Genomic DNA, 18,292 nt, shown 5'->3' on the forward strand with positions numbered 1-18,292 from the left:
TCAGAAGGCTCCTACCCCTCTCCTACACAGCCCTGGGATGTTGCAAAGACACAAACCCACCTGGAATGGGAACTCCCACAGGAGGGACGCTGAGCTTGGAAAACCAAACAGCTCGGACACTGCAGGACCCAGGGAAAACACCCCCTGCATGCAAGAGCCCAGGGCTGCCTTACACAGCTCCAGGGAAAACAGCATTTTGATTTCAGATACAACAGCAGCCAATGGAGAAGAAAGATGAAGCAACACTCCCAAAGTTTACTGTTGCAGCCTAACTAACAGCTCACAACAATACTTCCTTGGCAAGCAGCTGTGACCTTATTTTTCCTTCGGAAACAGCCCTGAGGTTTCACTGACACAGACATCACCTGCTCATTAGCAGGTCCCTGAGCAGGGAAATGCCACGGGGTGATTCCAGCACTGCCAGGCTGCTCCCGGGGAAGGAAGGTGCCTGCCCAGACTGTGTCCCTCCTAGGGCCGGTGACATTTAGCAGTCCCTGGGAGCTGCTGAGCCACAGAGCCCCTGGCTGTCAATCTCCTGCTCTGCATCCCTGGGGGCTGTAAGAGCCCATGACAGCAGCATCCCCTCCCAGCCCTGCCCCTCTGGTTCCTCACAAAACACTGAGATCCTCTGCTCCAAGTCCATCCCTACAGCCACTCTGCCTGGAGCTGCCCGAGAGCAGGCGGTGCCTTTGGGCAGGGAGAGCAGGATTTTAAAGCTACCCCTGATAAAATGAGCTCTCCTAATAGTTCTGAGCGCTTCTACACTTATAGATCCTTACAATTTTTTATAAAACAGCACAGCCTAAAAGATTTCTGGTGGTGGCTGACAAGAGAAAACAGGAATGTTTTCAACAGATTGACCAGATGAGCACTTGGGTCTTGCTGTGCTTGCAGGCTCAGGGGCTCAGCCCCAGTGAAGCAGCCTCTCTCTCAGGACTTCTGCTGCTCAGAGTGACCCCGAGATGCCTTAGAAAGTCTCTTTTCCCAGCCTGGCACTCGAAGAAGGAGTCAGAACTCTTCAGTTCTCGGTCTCAAGGTTTTTTATTGTTTCTTATCTATAAAATTATTTCTCCTGGCCTGCCGAGGTCCATTCAGCAGGTCAGACAGAGGCACACTGACCACCTTGGGGTGGTGTTATCTTTTTATACTAATAACTACATGTACTTTATTTACAATAACTTCCCAATACCTATCACCTATGTTAGACAGTGAGCTTCTACCCCAAACCAATCCAAAAGTGCCAGCATCACAGCAGAAGACGGAGGCCAAGAAGAAGAAGAAAGACTGGACATGCCCAGATTCCTCCATCTTACCTCCTGAACCCCCATTCTAAAAACCCCCAAAAAATCTATTTTTCAGCCCGTGACAAACTATTATTCCATTTAGACTTTAGTGGCTTGCAGATCCTCATGTAAGGTTGGTAAATTTTTCCACGGGTCATAATCAAAGTCACAGATGTCTTGGGCTCTGTGCCAAGGTCTCTGAGCCCCCTGGCAGGGGGATGTCCTGAATTCCAACACCTCTCCCCAGAGGCTGCTGTGGATCGCCCAGTCAGGGGAGCACAGAGCACCACCATCCATGCTGGCTGAGGGTTTGGGAGCCCTGTCCCCTGCGTGCCCTGCTCGGGACAGAGGTGGCACAGGGACAGACATCGGCCCAGCCTGCGCTGCGGCCGCACAAGCTGCGCTCTGCCCTGCCACTATTTACTCACAGCTACAGATGTTGACAAAACAAAGAGCTACAGACAGACAGACAGAACAGCAGCAGTGTTGGGGTGCAGACACTGCAGGCTCTATTCTTCAGGGAAGCGCCTCTGGCTTCCCACTCAGCCCTGTGATTCCTTTGGGAATCATCTGGGCTGGTGAAGCTTGCTTTCCTGTCGTGGGACAAAGCTGGTGGGAGAGAACATCAGCCTTGCTGTTTGTCCTTGTGCTGAACAGAGCCCTTATCAACCCGCAGAAAAAACCAATTGTTTCAAATCAAGGGGCTGGAAGCTTGGGGATGCACTGGCAGCGTGCAGCTTCTGCTCGTCCCTGAGGAGCCACACAGGGAAAATCCTGGCTTTGCACTCCAGAGAGCCAAAATTAAAGGGATGACTTGTTCCACAGGGAAAAAAAACCCTCACAAGGTGGTGTGTCCCTAAATACCTTTTGGGACACACCACCTTGCATTTGAAAGCCACTTAACAACACAAAAAACCGTTCAAACAGCAAAATGAAAAAATTTTGTAAAACACAAGAGAGTGGCCAGAGGGGCAGAAGGTGGCAGAGCTGGGTGTGGGAGATGTGCCAGGGAGGCTGTGCAGCACTGCCCAAAGCAGCACTGCCCAAACTCTGCACAGACTGTGCTCAGTCCTGCTCTCCTCCTGGCCAAGCTGTGCTGGGATGTCCTGAGAGCCCTGTGCTGCCAGTGACAGTGACACAGGCACTGACTCCCACTCTGAGTCCATCTGGGAGAGCCAGAGTCCCACACCAAGCCCTGCAGCTCCAAGGCATTGCTGTGCTCACGGGCTGGCTGTGGGGACATGGCGCGTGAGGGGACGCGGCCTGCGAGGCCTCGGATGCCTCAAGCACCCTGCAAGCTGGGGAAGGGATTCAAGTTTTTAAACAGTTGCTTTTTTTAAGCTTCTGGTGTGAAGCAAAGTTCAGATCCTTCACAACTGGTAGGGAAAGATATTATTGCCTGGAACCATGCCCAGAAAAACTCAAAGCTGAGCTTCCTCCTGCCTGTGCTGGCTGCCAGCTCCCAGCGCTCCACCATGATGCCATCTGGTGCCCACAGGCAGAACGGCCAGAGAGCTTCTCCTGGGCAGATCTGGGAGATGTTCAGGGGGGAATCAAAAGTGTCCAGGCAATAACTCACAGCATTTGTTCTGCTGGAAGATTAACACCGCCCTTGTACTGCAGCAGTGTGTCTGAATGGCTCAGGCTGGGCTGCAAGGAGAACATGGGGTAATAGTCACTCCCAAGTTTGGACATGGGGTAATAGTCACTCCCAATTTTGGTGCTGCCTCCCCTGCATGGGGATTTGCAGTGCTGCACTGCAGACATCCATCCCTGCTGCTGGAGAGCTGCCCTGGCACAGCATGCAGCCCCAGAGCAGCTGCCCACCCCACAGCCACACACCAGCGGTCCTGAAGGGGCTGTAAAGAGCCCTTCTGAAGAGCAAATAAATGAGTTGACTTCATAAAGAAAAGCAGGGAGCCAAGTATCCTCCTTCCCTCAGAGAAATGAGACTGATTATGAGGTAGGTGGGCTTTGGAGGACTTGAGAGCAGCAGCTTTGTGCTATAGCCGGTGGCCAGCAGACCCTGTCCCAGGACAGTGCCACAGACAGGACAGCTGCTCTGACTGGCCTTGTCACCCTCCAGGGTCCCCTCAGCACCTCACAGGTCCCTTCCCTGTACTGGGTGTTGCAGCAGGCACAGCTGAGGACACGTCAGTCCTGAGAGAACCCAGAATTCCCTTAAGTTTAGCCCATTTTGCCATCTCCAAAGCAACACAACAGGAAATAAACTCTGCACCCTTTTGGAGATCTTGCAGGATGCTGTTTCCCAGCATCCCTGGGGATCATCAAGATCTTGATTTACACTGGATCTGCCACTTGATTTACACTGGATAAAACCAGTTTGTCCCCATCACCAGTGCACTATTGCTTGGACAGCACACTGGTAGGTCCTGCTGTACCCCAGAAATGCACTCCTTCCTTCACCACGCTCTGCAAACATTCCCCACCACAGGCCAGGGAAAGTGGAAGAGATGAGTGGCTGGGTGAGAAGCTGGAGAGCTCCTGCCATGAGCACCAGCAACGCTGGATGCACTGAAACCAAAACATCCCCAGAGAGGAAAGGGGAAACACGAGGCGAGATGTTTTCCAAACAATCCGCAGGGAGCATCCGAGCCTAAAGCAAACACAAACTTACTGAGTAGAAACAATGCAGGAGGAGGAGATGTTCAGCCCTACAGCGTTTTTTATGAGTCCTGGGAAAACAAATGTGCATTTTTTACAGGGAAAAGGTGCTCGGAATCCTGCCACAGCTCCCGTGGGAGGCCGAGTGTCCATTCAGCCGCATTTCAGGGCTGAGGGATTGATCCCTGAGAAGTGCCAGCTTTATTTCCTGGTGCACATTGCCACCTCGTGGCTTTCCTCTGACTTCCAGAAGAGCCTGCACGAGTCAGAAGTTGTTTGGAAATACTTCCATTTGTTCCATCACAACCTGCAGATGCAGAATGACCAGGCTCTGGAATATCACTGTTTATGGTTATAGAGCTCAACCTCAGCAGCTTTAATTCCACACCAATATTTTCCCCAGTTCCAGTTTGTATTGTCTGACATTATGGTAGGAGATAGAAGCAGGCAAGTAAAGAATTTCACACAGAAAAAATGATAAATAATTAATTAACACCCCCCCAGCAACTGCATCTTCTGCATTTCTCCTGTTCCTCTGCTAATTCCTGGGCAAGTTAAACAGGTATGTTAGCTGCATAATTATTTGTTTGCAGAGGAGGTTGACACTGGTTTACAGAGTACAGACAAGCATGTAATTCCTCTGTAGCTACATGGTAATTATTGCACTATTATAGAGTAATTAAACATGCAAATAAGCATTAAACCAAGGGGTCTGTATGGTTGCTGCCAACAACTGCAGGACAGAAAATCAATAGTAAATCAAATTACAGTGTACTACAGCAGTACCAGCTACAGCAGGTAGTTAAAGAGCATCATCTTTTACACAGCAATTTTTGTAGCTTTTCTGGCTGCATAAGTGTCCAGCCTAATGACCCAGGAGATATCTAATTTTGCAAGTTCTCTCTGTGGGTTAATCATTTTGTCATCCCATAATACCTTTCCTTTTCCTAAGGATGGGAACAAATCCATCACTGATCATGAGACTGGTACAAACCCTCCAGAGAAGAGTTCTCCAGAGCTCTGTGACACATGAGCTTGGCTTTACCCCAGTTGGTTTCTTTAAGAGATAAATCTGAATATGAACATACCCCTGTCCAGCTGTGAGCTGGCTGCCCTAAACACAAAGTTCTTTGCTGCACACCAAAGCCAAAATGTTCACAACATCCCTCAAGCCAAAATGTTCACAACAAGACCTCAGACCAGGTGCAGGGGTAGGACCTGACAAACTGAAATCTCATTTTTGCCCAGAGATTCTCCTCCTGCCTTTTTTACTTTTGTGAATGCTTGAGCACAACCTACCTCTAAAATTAGGGGTATGTGTATGAAAGTGAGATCACAACACACACTGGAACAGAGAAGCTTCCCCAAGTAAACCAGTTGTATTTTTACTCCAAGTTTGCACCCAAGCCTGCGAGCCAAGCAGGCTCAGAAGGATCTACACCTTTAACATCCTTTCCTAGGGATCTCTGCCCTGTCATGCTTACTGAAAGGGATATCTGCCCCAAAATAGCAGCTCCCTCCATTTAGTCAGCAACTTCCACTGCAGAAGCATCTCTGCTATGCCCTGGCTGTGGACAGTGACGTAGCTCTTGCACCAGCCCAAAATGCACAAAACCAGACTTGGGGCAGGCTGGCACGAGCTGTGGCCACTGCATTTTCTGGAACTACCTGAAACACGTGCCATGCTTCTCCAGCCATGACTCTTAATGTTTGACAAAGACAAATAAATACCATAAACCATTTACACCTAGGGCCAAAATACTGCAGTTTCCATCTTATTTTGTCCCCTCCAGTGGGCTCTTTGCAGGGCTCAATCCCACACCTGCTGCAGTCCAGGGGAAGCTCTGCCTCGATCCCAGGGGAACATGGATCAGGGCCTGATGTAAAGGCAGGAATTAATGAAAGCCATTTCCCTTGCACGTGTCTGCAATGAGCTGTTCCTCACAGCAGTTTCCTCTCCTGATGCTGTGCTGCCATTGCCAAGGCACAGGCACTCAGTTAAACCTTGTTCAGGAGCCTAGCACAATTTTAGACATTTATACAAATTCATTCCCAGTGACCAGCTGAAACAGACACATTTATTTCAACTACAGGCAAACTTTGAGATGCATGCCAAGGCTCTTCTGACCCTTGGTTCCCTGACTCTGTTTCCAAACACAGAAATCCTGCATGGTTTAAAAGCAGGCTCTTGCTACCTTTAATATATATATTTGTTAAGGCAGCAACCACAATCACAGCCACTGTTACCCTTCCCCTGCTCTGCCCCCTCACTTAGCAACCAGTCTGAGTGCTGCCAGAATTATTCTTGGCCTGCCAAGGAAACTATTTCTGTCCCCTGAATTTCATTTCCTAGCAGAGTTTAATTTATATTTTGATGCTTTCTGGTTGTCATGAAAACCCTCCTTTCCCTGCTAATGACAAGGAACTCTGCAGCCTCCTGCTCCCACTCCACAGATCCCAGCTTCTACCTCCATCCCTGGGGCTGCACCCACAGCTTGCTGAGGATCACTCACTTGTCAGCATGTGTGCCAAAAATAACATCTTTTCAGATTTCATCCATTGGTATCTCACAGGAGACTTCTCAGGAGAAAGGAGTTTTCCTGCCTCTATACCGAGGACAAACCCATGCAACTGGAGCTCCCTGCAGAGGGAGCAGGCTCTCCATCCCATCACAGCCAGGGATGGGAGTGGAAATCCCTCCTTTCAGATAAGCATCTGTCACCAAACTTACCTGCAGTCCCTTGCCAGCTCCATCAGGGCACCTTGCACTCTGTGTGGGAACCAAACAGAATTCTTGACTCGGGTTCCAGCTTCCCTCACTCAGCACCACTGGCACACCTGCAGAAGGGAAATAACTTTCCCACACTGCTGAACTTTTCTAGAATATTGGCCCAGCAGAGCTTTGGTCTGGAAGCAAGAGCTTTGGGCCAAGGGACTTGGAGGGGGTCAGACCGTCACATTTCTCCTCCCAGGGTGTCCTGCTCCAGCACGTCCTGGTTTTTGTGGATACCCACAAGAAAGGAGGGAGCTCCTGAAGGCAGGGGGGTATATTTTACCTCTCACACCCCAGCACAGGACCCCTGACTCAGAGCAGTCCTGCAGGGACCTCCCTCACCCTGCAGATGCCCATGAGCTCCACCTGTATCCTGCTCTGCACAGCTCACGGTGGGTCACTCCCAGGAAAAGACCAGGCCTTGCCAGTGGCATCACCAGTGATGCCAAAGGGATTTAAACCTTTCCAGCTGCCAAGAAGAAGGAAACACTTCTGTAATGGAAATCCAGCACACGCCATGCACGAGCGCTCACAGCCAGCAGCACTGGGGTACGCAGGCACACAGCAGGACCTGATTTTTAGGTCTTACCTGATTTTTACACCAAAGCAGCTCCTCCACAGGCTCCTGAGGACCTGCTCCAGCACCCCAGGCTTTTCTACTGCTCCTTTGTGCCTTAGGGCCCTCCAGAGCACACCAAGCCCAGCCCTGGGTTTTACCTCCTCTCCAGGTAACCAGGAATGCTGGCAAAGCCAGGGCAGAGCAGGGGGGAGCTGCAGCCTCTTCCCCTCAAACACAGCTTCCCCTAGCAGCTGGGCAGTGCATGGGAATAATTTGTCAAACACTGAACTGGAACTGTGGATAAGAATCATGCTTTTTGTACAGAAAATTGAAAATGAAATAGTGCCTAGAACTGCAGCTATTACACGGCACATTATCTTGGAGGGCTTTGGTGTAATTTAGATAAAACACCATATCTCTGATTTCAGAAATGTCAACATCATTCTAAATGTACATGTGTTTTTCCATCCTTTTCCTCAGAACTCAGAACTCCACAAGCCCCTCTCTCTCTTGTTCTCTCCATTTTCTTTTTAAATTGGCAAATGAGTATTCCATCTTTCAAAATTTCAGGTACATTGTTATATGTGGGAAAAGTGCATGTTCAGAGATGGCCCTGAATGGCTCCATTATGGATCTCATCAGCTGTGACACGCTCTCTGAAATAAAATCCATGCATTTGGATGAAACAGAAAAAATTAATACCAGAACAAGGATGAACTGTTTCACTTCCCTCCTGTGCCCCTCATATTCATGCTGCACTTCATCCCTAATGCTCTGCACCTTTTCTTCAAACCTCCTTCAAAGAGGAAAACACAGAAAGTGCAACACAGAAAATCCCATTCAAGCATACAAATCCCCCTTTTTTAGGTGGCCCAGGTTATCTGCAGAGGCTGTGCAGGCTCCATCCTTGGACATATTCCAAAAGCCAACCAGGCACAGTCCTGAGCTCCCTGCCCTGGATGTCCCTACCTGAGCTGATCCCAGAGGCACCTGCTGGCACCACCCACTCTGCGGGCTCCTGTTTCATTGCAAGTTCATTGGAAAATGTGCACAACCAACATGAATTTTATCTGCTTCTTGCCATCTCCAACCTCTGATCAGGTTTCAAGAGTGTCCTACGCTCTCCTGCTCATTGTCCTCCAATGGCTTCGCACTGTTCTCCTGGGAGAGGGGAAAACAGGGCTGGCAAATTAAAATAAAATAAAAATAAAATAAAATAAAATAAAATAAAATAAAATAAAATAAAATAAAATAAAATAAAATAAAATAAAATAAAATAAAATAAAATAAAATAAAATAAAATAAAACAAACAAACAAAAACCCCATTTTATTTAACTCTCCTTTCCTGACAAGGGAGCTGGAGCACACAGCCCAGGCTGTGGGAAATCCCACAGTCCTGGCAGGCTCTTATCCTGGTTGAAATGCCCTGGGAGTGGATAAAGGGGCAGATCCCCACCCCATGGCTGTTTGCAGTGACACCTGAGTACCCCAAGCACTTGTGGCTGTCCACCACTCCCAACAGTGCACGACAGGAATAAATAAAGGCGTTTCTAATTAGATTAAGGCTGATCAAAAATACACAATGAATTCCCATTCTTCTTTTTTACAAAGACAAACACTTTGTGAGATGAATGCATTGCCATCTAAGCCTTCAGCTTAGCCTTCAGCAACTCCTTACATTCAACCTTGCTACTTCCAAAGTGCCATGGACAGTTCTGGGCACCTTTGCTCCCTGCTCCTGCACACACACACACAGAATCCGCCCAGGGAATGTTTACAGGGATGCAAGCCTGCAGCTCCAATTTACAAGTTCATTAACAGTGTCCCTGCAAAGATCAGTTTGTTTTTTTTTTCAGTTGGAGCCCTAATTAGCAATGAATTCTCATTATTTTTCATTGAAATCCCAAAGCAGCTTTGGCACATTCCCTTTGTTCTCTCGAAAACGGGGAAGTGGAGGAGCGTGAGGAAGATAAAGACACAGCTGATGATATACTTGGGGGGTGTTGTTTTCTCCTTGAGCCATTAATACACTTTGCAGCAATTTTCCTTACTATTTAAGATTTGAAGAAATATCTATTTCCATAAAGAAGCACTAACACCACTGTTGGCGGCTCCCCATCCTTCCCAGAAGGATGTGTCCCTAGGATAAGGTGCAGAAGGATGTGTCCCTAGGATAAGATGCACCCTGTGATGAGGTTGGCTCTTCATTCTGTGCTCAGACAAAGCCTCCATCCATGTCCAGAGGCATTTTCCAAGTGTGGGGGGCACGAATCCAAACCGTGGCCATGAGAAAAAGCCTGAGAAACAGCCAAGCAGCCCCTGACTGCAGTGCAGCAGCAGCTCTGACGGGGAAATGTTAATTAGGGGGAGAGCTCTGCCAAGGCTTTCATTAGCCCTGATGAGGTCAGGGCCTGGAGCAGGCAGCTGGCACTGGCACTGTCCCCTGGCAGCTCCAAGGAGCAGGCAGAGGTGGCTCTGATGGTGGAGGGCTCTCAGAGGCTGCCTGCTCACTCTCATTCCTCCTGAGATGTAAATGCAAAATATCAATACCAATAAATCTAATTTTTCCCTGGGTTTGAGGCCTTTCGTGGTCACAGCAGGAAAACAACCAGTCCCACTAAATTTGATCTCTCCTTTTTAGTGCAGCTGATAAGTAAATAATGGAACACAGACATCAGTTTTCCCCACAGAAGAACAGTGCAGCACCTGGGGCATCTCTCCCTCATCCAACCTGCTCTGCATCCACTCCTGGAGCTGTGTGGCGGCACAGGGACATCTCCTGGCAGGGCACTGAGGAACACAGCAAGAAATGGGTGCCCTGTGCCCACCCTGGTGACAAGCAGAACTCAGGAAAGGACTTGGGCTGTTACACTGTGCTGGTGTCTGCTCCAAATCCAGAGATGTTTTGGGCTCTTGGCAAATTCTGATTGTTTTTTGCCAGGGGGATGGATAATCATCACATTGTTTCCACGGTCGTCCTACAAATTATTTTGATAATAAGGGACCTCCTGTGACATTAAGTACATTTTAATTACAACATTGTCTGTAATGCATATATCTAATTGCAAATAATTATTTTATCATATTTTGTCTGTAGGCCTGTTAGATGCATCAGATATTATCTTCTGACTCAGTGGTACAGGTTAATTAAAATTTCTCTTTTAATACTGTTTCAAAGCCAACCACATAATTTCATCTGAACACCAGCTGTGTCAGTAAAAAATTATTTTTTTGTTAGTTTTTGTCATGCTTGCCCATGGAGGAAAACCCGAGCTGTTTCTGCAGGCTGTAATTACTGCACTGCTTTCTGCAGTCGTTCATTTGCAAAGGAAGAAAAGAAGGAAGAATGTGAGCAACATCAGTGGCCAGTGGTTGCTTTGTGTGATACTGCTTCATTTTGAAGGATTTTTTTTGTTCTCCTTCTCATGTACAAAAAAGCATTTGAGATCTTCTCTTCAGAAGGAGAATTGAAGATACCACACAGCCTGGTTTGTCAGGATAAACTGCACTAAGACAATCAGAGTGGTCATTTTGGGTGCTAACAAAGCCCAGCTTAAAGGTGATCCCAGCCAGAGTGATCATTTTGGGTGTTTACAAAGCCCATCTTAAGGGTGATCCCAGTCAGAGTGGTCCCTCTGGGTGCTAACAAAGCCCAGTTTAAGGGTGATCCCAGTCAGAGTGATCATTCTGGGTGCCAACAAGGCCCAGTTTAAAGGTGATCCCAGTCAGAGTGGTGATTCTGGGTGCTAACAAAGCCCAGCGTAAGGGTGATCCCAGTCAGAGTGGTCACTCTAGGTGCTAACAAAGCCCAGTTTAAGGGTGATCCCAGTCAGAGTGATCATTCTGGGTGCTATAACAAAACCCAGCTTAAGAGTGATCCCAGTCAGAGTGGTCACTCTGGGTGCTAACAAAGCCCAGCTTAAGGGTGATCCCAATCACAGTGGTCACTCTGGGTGCTAATAAAGCCCAGCTCAAGGGTGATCCCAGTCAGCTGCTTCCTCCCTCATTCATTTTTCCTTTGAGTGATAAAGACCCAAAGCAAGATGAGACAAAAATGAAAGTATGAACATAACATTCAGTCAAAGAAAAAAGAGACTTCAGGTTAAATACACAGCAATGTAAACCCAAGAAAGCTGAGGAGGGGACAAAAGGACAACAAAAACTCTTTCTGCAGGTGGCAGGACCCTTCCTCTGTAAGTTGCAGGAACAACTGACCCTTATTTCCCCCTCTGAGCATCCTTTGCTGGGACCAGAAGTGTTTCAGCCCATCAGTGCTGTTTCAGACCCCACACTCTGAGCCCGTGTGCTCAGGGCTGGCAGGGACAGGGTTAACAGCGTCCCCAAAGGAGGGGACGGGGCTCTGCCTCACCCGGCCAGAGGTGAACGCTGCCAGGAGGAAATTGCTGCTGCAGCTCCAGCGAGCTCACAAGTGACCTTTCCTCTTGGAGAGGGGTGAAGTAAACAACACTTATCTGGATTTAATGCGCCCGAGACAAGCAGCGCTTTATCTCTGCTCCACACCACAAGGAGCAGGGAGGCACAGGGATGATTTTCCTGTTTTTACCACATAAGCCATCTCTTAGGACAGCCCTCAAGTTGAGCTGAAACGTTTCCTCATGGAAAGATCTCTCCTGGAGCAGTGGGTTATGGGCTTGCACAATGTGCCACACAAACTCCTTCGGGCAGTTCAACCTTTGGCAAAGGCACTCTGAGCTCTCCTTGGTGGGTTGATATTTTTACTCCATGAAAATTTCACTTCCTCCAGACTGTTTCCTTCAGGGACATGCAATCTCTGTTCTTTCTATTTCGGAATTTTTTCCATCAGTAGACATAAATCCTTCCCTTTTCCCCTCTGCACAGTTGGATATTCTGGCAGAAGGAAATCTGACAGGGATTTTTGACAGTGGATTTCTCCTGTCTGTCATTTTTACTATAAGAATGACATCTGACTGCCTCATAGGCTGCAATGGGTGGAAAATTTTCCAGCGGGATTTTCCTAAATAAACCTCCACAGGCCAAGGGATGGTGAGAACTCCTTTGGGTGCCAAATGAGAAGGGCTGGAGGAGACTCTCAGTGAGGGTTAAATGGATGAGACACCTTTGCCTCCATAAATTCCAAACCTTTGCAGAGGTTGATCCATGGAAATCACATCAGAGGATCCAGGCTTAGAAGAAATAATTTAGCAGAAATTCAGCACTTTCTGTGTGGTTTGAGCCTGAAGCAGAGCTTTGCAGGAGCAGGGATCCACGCCTGCATGCCCTAGAGGAACACTGCTAGGAAAATAACCCCTCAATTCTGGAGCCCACTGGAAAAATCTTTTCCATAGGCTTAGTCATACCAGGGCAGAGAGGGCAGAGCCTCATTTCATTATAGAGCACCGCTGGGAAGCATCCAGGGAGGTGATTCCAATGCAGGGATAAGCAGCTCCTTAATGGATGTGTTGGACTAAGGATATGCAAGAGGACACAAAACCAACTTTGGAAACGCAATTTGAGGCATTTGGCTTGAAGGGCAGAAAGCAGTGGCATTCCATGCTAAGGAAACCATTACCTCACCTGTAGGTTGTCTCCTGTATTTGCTTTTCCCCTACCTTTTCTCCTGGGCTCAGTATAAAGTGTTGTATTGACACAAGCAAGCGGAGGAGTTCCGTAATTTAATCTCTGCCATTAAAATTTCAGGCTCCACGGGAAAAGAAACCCTGCCTGTTCATCAGGTCCAGCGAAATTCAGGTGGCAGCCGGTGTCACATTTCCACAAACTCCACAAACCCTGCAGCACCAGGCTGCTTCCAGCACGGCGGGGAGGAAGGAAGGGCATGAGCTGTGTAATTCAGGGAGAGCGTGCTGGCCTGCGGTGCAAACTCATATTAATAATTCAGGCCACTCTATTTTGGACTGGGAATGCGCTGCCCCTCACCTGTACTGCTCAAGGCAGTGCCTGAAATAGAAGCTGCAGCAGGAGCAGCCCCGAGGGCAGTGCCAGCAGCCTGGCAGGGCAGTGCCAGCAGCCTGGCGGGGCGGGCACTGCAGGGCAGCCTCTGCAAGGTCAGCCCTTCCCTTTGGTCAGGGAGCCTTGGCTGAGCTGTGACAGCCCAGAACTCTCATCCCCTGATGGATGCTGGTCTGCCCTCCTGTGAGCCCAACCAGGAGGCACGAGGAGGATTTTCCCAAGGAATACTGAACCCCTGCCCAGTGCTGCCATGCCTGTGCTGGCATTGTCACCTCCCTCAGGACACCACACAGTGCTGGGGCCTTTAACAATTTAATTCTGCCACAAGTGATCACTGCTCTGCTGCCTGAAGTGACTGCTTTTTATAGATTTTACCTCAGATCCTGAAAGCTGAATGACCAAATCTCTTTCAGGAAATTATTCTACCTTAAGCACCGGCTTTCGGAAATGCATCATCTGACTTTCTGGAAATTGCAAATGTTGCATTGTCAGAAAACACAAGTCACAGGGCTTCACAAGTGGTTCTCCTGCACAGGCTGAAGTCACTGCTGCAGGTTTACTGGCATTCTCTGGCTTGTGCTGTCCTACACCAGCTCCTAAGTGAATCATTTGAAAAGTTGTATTTGGTGATGCTTGAACTCAAAGGAAGAGCAAGGACTATCCCAGAGCACGGTGATTCCAGGCATGGCATCTCTGCTCCCTGGAGCTTTTCACAGGCAGAATTTCCAGCACACCTCAAACCAGTGAGTGCCTAAATCTATGCTGTTTGGTGCTAAGCACCACAACCATGCCCTGCTTATCACACAAGTTATCAGACATCAGAAGCACCACAATCCCTGAATCTGCAATGGCTCCTTTCTTAACAAAGCAGAACATGAAAAAATGTGGAACAACCAGAAACTGACAGAAGAGACAAATTGGAAGCTGTTAGTTTTGTAAATCAATTAAAATAAAAGGGAAGGAAAAAAATTAACAAGAACAAGCCAAGAATTTAGCCATGTGCTTCCTAAACCAGCTGCAGAAATTGATTTGTGCCAATGGAAGGGGAGAGTCAGAACAGCCCAATTCACTCTCTCAGGAAGATGCTGATGCTGAAATCACACCACATGATCCAAAATTTGAGAAAATTGCTGGAGAATGAGAACTGCTCCAGAAGGAGATGGTGTGTCATGGTGTGATGGGAAGGGTGTGCAACAGGAATTATTCCCAATGATGGGAAGGGTGTGCAATAGGAATTATTCCCAATGATGGGAAGGGTGTGCTATAGCAATTACTCCCAATGATGGGAAGGGTGTGCTATAGCAATTATTCCCAATGATGGGAAGGGTGTGCAATAGGAATTACCTGGGACAGGAAGGGTGTGCAACGGGAATCACTGTAAGCCTGAGCCCGGTTCCACGGCAAGGGACGAAGTGACAGCAGGGAATTTTCTGACTCCAAGCATTCAGCCTTTCTGTGTAAGAAAAGGGATTAATCAGGTTTTTTTCATTTTCAACGCTGTGCATCATCACTACCCACCTTCCTGACTCCAGCAAGTGATTCCTCACTTCTTACCACAGGGTTTGGTGGCACAGCCAGCTCTTGCTCTGCCCCTTCCAGAACCCAGCTGTGCTGCAGAGGGGCAGAGCTGTGCCATGCTCTAAAGCAGGGCAAGCACTGCCTAGAGCCCCCTACTCCATTATTTGTGCATTTATTTGTCCACTGCGACTTCCAAGCAGAGCCTTTCCCTGCTCCTGCATGCACAGGAGGAGCTGGGACTGCCCTGTCCCCAGAGGGATGTGTTTCGGGCTTGTTGACCTGTTGTTTCAGTGACCTCAGGCCTCTGCAGCAGAAATGATCGCTGAGAGGGCTCAGAGGAAGTGAGATTTCTGCTTCTAACAATAGTAATTCCTGTGACGTTTTATTTTATACACCAATTCATGGCTGATAAAACAATTTCTATGTGATGTGCAAAGTGATTTTTACATCATTTTGTTAAAAACTAACAAGCATACACGCAAGCCATTTCCCTGAAACCCCTTGTTTTCTTTCTTAGGACCACAGCCTGCTTTGAAACGTACTAGAGTTTACTTTTTAGCCCAGGAATTTTACTGGGGGCATCTGAGGGCCTTGAACTGAAACCCTGCTGGCTTCTGCTTCTGGGATGGATTGTGCTTTTGTTGCGTAACCACGAGCCTGCTCTTTTACCTTCCCTGGGTGTAAAGACAGGGAAGAAATGAATAAGATGTCTTTACACAGAATATGTGCAAAGACATATTATTTATGTACTTATATATTTATATACTTACAGTGCAAGTGATTATTCAAAACCTGAGTGTTTTCCAGCGGAGATCCGCACTGGATATGGGGAAGAATTTTTTCCCTGTGAGGATGGGGTGGCACAGGATGCCCTAGAATCCCTGGAAGCGTCCAAGGCCAGGCTGGACGGGGCTTGGAGCCCCCGGGGACAGTGGAAGCTGGAAGGGCTTTAAGCTCCTTCCCACCCAAACCTGTGGTTCAGCGGTTCCGTGGCAAACCAAGAGCCTACCTAGGAGCCAGCTCCATTCCCGCTGCCCTGCCCGGGGCATTCCCGCGCCTCTCCCGGGATGCTCCGTTGCGCATCGCGGCGGTCCCTGGAGCCGCGCGGGGCCCCGCCGTGCTCGGGGGCTCCTCACGGAGCTGCCCCCGGTAATTCCCGGTAATTCCCGGTGGTTTCTCCCGGGGGTCCCGGCGCGCGGGCTCCCGGCGGCCGCCCCGGTGACGTCAGCGCACGCCGCGGTGACGTCAGGAGCGGGGCGGGCGGCAGCTCCCGGCGCGCCCCGCGCAGGGCGGGGGGAGGGAGCGGCGGCGGCGGCGCGGGGAGCGCGCCCGGCGCTGCGCCTCCATCCCTGCCCGCCGTGCCGCCGGCATGTTCTCCAGGAAGAGCCACGCCGACGTCAGGAAATCCACGCAGAAGGCGCTGGACCCCAAGCGGGACGTGCTGACCCGCCTGAAGCACCTCCGCGCTCTGCTGGGTGAGCGGGCGGTGGGCGCGGGGGGAGCCGGCCCCGGGGCCCTCAGACCCTCGGGGGGTGCCCGGGCAGAGCCGCGGCCGCGGGCGGGTCTGCGAGCGCTGCTCGCCCTCCGCTGCCGTGTCCGGGAGACAGCAGCGAGCTGTAGCAGCTCTCCGAGGGTAGCAGCTCTCCGTGCTGTGGGCAGGGAGCCTCCCCAGCCAGCGCCGGGCTCTCCCCGCCTCAGAGGCGGCCCCGGTGCGCGCCCTCCGTGAGGCGCTGCCGGAGAAAGTTTGGGGTGCCCGGGGAAAGCCGCGTGTGCCGCTGTCCCGGGGCTCGCCTTAGGCTCGCTGTGGAGCTGCGGGGAAATGCTCAGCCCTGGTCAGTTTCAGAGACAAGCTCGCAGAAACTCCGCTCTTGTCAATATCATCAACTCGGGGTGTTTGAACTCTGAGAGAAGTCGCGCTGTGGCGTTTTGTGGTGACTCCATGCTTGGGGCAAGGCTGGACGGCTCCAAGGGCGCCTTGTAGGTGGCGGCTTCCACCCTGATGGTCGTGGAAAGCCACCGATGGGTTTCGGCTGTGACCCTGCTGCAGGTGGAAAAGCCACCGATGGGTTTCGGCTGTGACCCTGCTGCAGGTGGAAAGGCGCCGATGAGTTTCGGCTGCGAGCCGCGGTTCGGGAGGGTTTGTGTGGCCTCTGTTGGTTGTTGACAGGCGGCGGGAGGAGCAGGGTGTCGTGAGGGGAAGAGGCTGTGCTGGGTTAGTGCTGTGCCCCGCTGGTTTGCAGGTGATGCCGGTTTGTTCCAGATGCGGGTGCCGCACTCGTTCCTTGGGAGCTCCTTAAGGAGCTGGCTGGGAGCAGCCGCTGGGGGACAGAGCGTGGGGTAGATTTGGCCTGGAATTCTCAATTAAAGGTGTTTGTGGGCGCTGATTTCAATTAAAGGATTTTGTGGGGCTGTGGTGTGTCCAGCTGCCCGGCTGGTCAGTGCAGGCACTCTCCGAGCAGCTCTGGGTATGCCCCTGATGTTTCTGCTCTTGGCAATTCCGGTGTAAACATTCATGGTAGCACGGGAGTGGCTTCTGGAAGATGCTCTCTTGATAGATACCCTCGCCTGGGTGTCTTCTGTTCACCACAGAAAAAAAACCTCCACACGTGGGAGTTGTTAAAAAAAAGTCTCCAGCATGTAAAGCTTTTGGTATAAAGGCTCAAAAGCAGTTGGATTTCTTTTTTTTTTCCTTCCCCCCAGATGTGTCTCTCCTTGCCCTGGCCAGGGGTAGGATTGTGTGTGTAACTGCTTCTCTCATGTTACAGTGCCACAAGTCCCCCAAATAGCTGTTCCTGCTCTCCTGTTTCCTTGGGAGATGCCAGCTCCTCTTCCTTTGTTAGTTTAAATCATGGGAATTTAATTGTAAACAAAATGTCAGTTACTCCTCTGTGATCCCACTGGAGCAGGAGGATACAGATCAGAGGGAAGACGATGATAGGGGAGGGATGAGCAAAAGGAATGTGTGTTTCCATAAATAAGGGCTCATGTGAGCTTTGGATTGCCTCAGGTCCCTTAGTGGCACCTCTGTAAGTTTGTCCAGTGCCCAAAGTGAAAGAAAATATTCCACTTAAGTTGGTGTTGGTTATGTTGGTATCTCTCAAGCCCCAATGGCCTTTAGGATCCGAGTTCCAGCTCTGTGGGGTGCTCTGTCCACATGGCAGGGCAAAATGCTACCCAGATCAACAGCAGGACTTAAAATTGGCTGTTCAGTTGTGTTTGAGAAATGACCAGAACATTTCCCTTATTTCTTTATTGCTATGGAGACATTCTCACGGCCAGAACTTCTGTTAACTTAGTGAAGTTCTAAATACAGTTTGTGGAAGTGCCTTTTAGTAGTGTGGCCTTTTTTTTTTTTTTTTTTTTTTTTAAGATAGACTTAAAAAGCAATGGCCTGACAAAAAATGGCGGGGATGTACAGATTTGGCTCTTCCCCACTGCCTGGCCACAAATGAAGCTTCTGCTCTTTCCCAGAGTGGTTTCTGTGGGACTTCTCTAGGACAAAACCAGACCACTGTTCCTTAAGAAGTTTTTCTGTGACTCTTCTTGGGTAAAAATACCATTTTTATATTGAAACTTCTCTTTCA

General features: G+C 49.6%; 1 protein-coding gene and 1 long non-coding RNA gene across 2 annotated transcripts in view; one reads left to right on the plus strand and one right to left on the minus strand.

The window, feature by feature from the left end:
- The window catches only part of LOC131081998 (uncharacterized), a 29,078-nt gene extending 13,277 nt beyond the window's left edge, over positions 1 to 15,801 (minus strand). Inside the window, exons 1-2 of the long non-coding RNA XR_009114305.1 lie at positions 15,718 to 15,801; positions 14,535 to 14,643 (exon numbers count right to left, since the gene is read on the minus strand). This is a non-coding gene — a long non-coding RNA (uncharacterized LOC131081998). The remainder of the gene's footprint in view (positions 1 to 14,534; positions 14,644 to 15,717) is intronic.
- A 276-nt stretch (positions 15,802 to 16,077) lies between these two features.
- Positions 16,078 to 18,292, plus strand: part of RALGAPA2 (Ral GTPase activating protein catalytic subunit alpha 2) — a 94,136-nt gene continuing 91,921 nt past the window's right edge. The window contains exon 1 of the mRNA XM_058019506.1: positions 16,078 to 16,183. Coding sequence (XP_057875489.1) covers positions 16,078 to 16,183 — 106 coding nt within the window. The remainder of the gene's footprint in view (positions 16,184 to 18,292) is intronic.

This window comes from Melospiza georgiana, chromosome 3 (assembly GCF_028018845.1).
Source record: "Melospiza georgiana isolate bMelGeo1 chromosome 3, bMelGeo1.pri, whole genome shotgun sequence".
Classification (NCBI taxonomy): domain Eukaryota; kingdom Metazoa; phylum Chordata; class Aves; order Passeriformes; family Passerellidae; genus Melospiza; species Melospiza georgiana.